We start from the raw sequence: 2,000 nt of genomic DNA on the forward strand, positions 1-2,000 counted from the left end.
TGCCTTGTTAGCCCATTGCAGCACCCTCGCCAGGGGCCAGATGAGACTTCTTCCCTGTGTGCCCCTCCCCCGCCACCCCCCAGGGCTGCATGGCTGTTGGGCAGGTGGGATGGCAGGCCCACACCCCGCCCCGAGCCAGGTGCATATCCAGGGTGCTGGGAGTCAGAACTAGGGAACATGGGGAGGGGTTGGTTCCCATGGAATTGGGGGAATTTTATGCTGGGCTGTGGCTCTGCTGACGTTAGTGGGGTGCTCCTGAGAGTTCAGGCTCAGCCGGAGCTGTAAGCTGTCCCTCAGGTCTCCTGGCCGCCTATCTGTGGGTGCGCACCTTGGGGGCAGGCCTGCCCCTCACCCTGCTGCTGGGGCTGACGTTCCTCTCTATCCTCCGCCCCCACCCCCCCAACAGGACGTCAGCCTTCACTTCGTGCTGTGGGGCTGCCTGCATGTCTACCAGCACATGATCGACAAGGCGGAGGATGTGTGCCTCTTCCTGACGCAGCCCGGAGAGATGGTGGGCCAGCTGGCTGTGCTGACCGGGAAGCCCCTCATCTTCACCATCAAGGCCAACCGTGACTGCACCTTCTTCAAGATCTCCAAGTCGGACTTCTACGAGTTGGTGTCCCCCTTCCCTTCCTCATCCTGCGGGCAGGCTCTGCCCACCTCCCACCCCACTTCCATCTAGACTGATGGCCCTGCCCTGGGCCAGATTGGGGCCAGTGCCCCCTAGAGGGGAAAGGCACCGTGTCCCATTCCCCACCCCCATAAACCAGCCAATCCCCTGCCCTGGGGCTGGATTGGAGAAGCCGCCCCCTAGAGGGGAAAGGCCCCATGTCCTAGTCCTCTAATCGTGCACCTGTTGCATGGGCCTGGATTCTCCTGCCCTGGGCTGTGATCTGTCCTGGTGCCATGTTTTCTTGGCTGGCTCTGTTTCAGAGGAGGTGGGTGACTCAGGGAGGGGGCGGCTGCAGTCAGCAGCGCACTGGCAGCAACGGGGCCACCTGTGCACTGACGAGCTGCCCACTCTCTCCCCAGAATCATGCAGGAACAGCCCAGTGTGGTGCTGAGTGTCACCCATACTGTGGCCGCCCGCATGTCCCCATTCGTGCGCCAGATGGACTTTGCCATCGACTGGATGGCGGTGGAGGCCGGACGGGCCTTGTACAGGTGAGTGAGGCCTGTACTGTGGGGCTGCTGGGAGACCCTGGCTGGGGACTCCCAGCTTCTCTGCCTAGCCCAGGGCACACTGGGACCAACTCGCCCTGCTGTGTTTAACCCCTTCCGCGCCAGGGTAGTGCCCCCCCCCCTTACTCTCAGCCTCATCCATGCCCTTCCTGCAGCAAAAATGACTCAGGCATCCCAGCGCTCTGGGCGGGCGCTGTCCAGGCCAGCAGCCGTGCTGTTTCCAGAGGGGCCAGGCGAGACCTGACCAGCTGCCTCTGACCCCTCCATGGGACTCAGGTTTTCACCTGGGCTGACCTGACTTCAACCCCTTCCTGGCTGCAGGTGTTGGATTGAGAGCAGCCCGGGTGCTCTGGGGATGGGGGTGTCCCAGCCCAGAGCAGGTGCCAGCTGGGGTTGTCAGACTCGCCGCTCACTGCACGCACTCTCCCAGCCCAGGTGGTAGGGGGCGCTCTCCCTGGGGCAGACACTGGCTAAGCTGGCTGACTCACCACTCGCTGCATGTGCTCTCCAGGCAGGGCGACAAGTCCGACTGCACCTACATCATGCTGAATGGGCGTCTGCGCTCTGTCATCCAGAAAGGCAGTGGCAAGAAGGAACTGGTCGGGGAGTACGGTCGTGGTGACCTCATTGGAGTGGTGAGCTTCCTCCGAGGGCACTGCTGGGGTGGGCCCTTGTGACAATGCGGTTCTGGCGGAACCCAACTGAGAGTGCCAACTCAGGACAAATTGCTAAAATAGGGCAGTTACAGCCCAAGGCTGGGGTTTTTTCCACCTCTAAGGCAAACCACCAGCCAGACTAAGAGGACTCCAGTCTCACCC

The 2,000-nt window shown here is 62.4% G+C and overlaps 1 protein-coding gene across 1 annotated transcript; it reads left to right on the forward strand.

Annotated features, from left to right (window-relative positions):
- Positions 1–404: 404 nt before the first annotated feature.
- Positions 405–1,817, forward strand: LOC135980701 (patatin-like phospholipase domain-containing protein 6; the record flags this gene model as incomplete). The annotated part of the gene is made up of 3 exons (XM_065580607.1): positions 405–612; positions 1,033–1,164; positions 1,694–1,817. Coding segments are annotated over exons 1-3 (411 nt in total), but the record flags the coding sequence as incomplete, so codon positions are not given.
- Positions 1,818–2,000: the final 183 nt, after the last annotated feature.

Source organism: Chrysemys picta, unplaced genomic scaffold (genome assembly GCF_011386835.1).
Source record: "Chrysemys picta bellii isolate R12L10 unplaced genomic scaffold, ASM1138683v2 scaf6619, whole genome shotgun sequence".
NCBI classification, from domain to species: domain Eukaryota; kingdom Metazoa; phylum Chordata; order Testudines; family Emydidae; genus Chrysemys; species Chrysemys picta.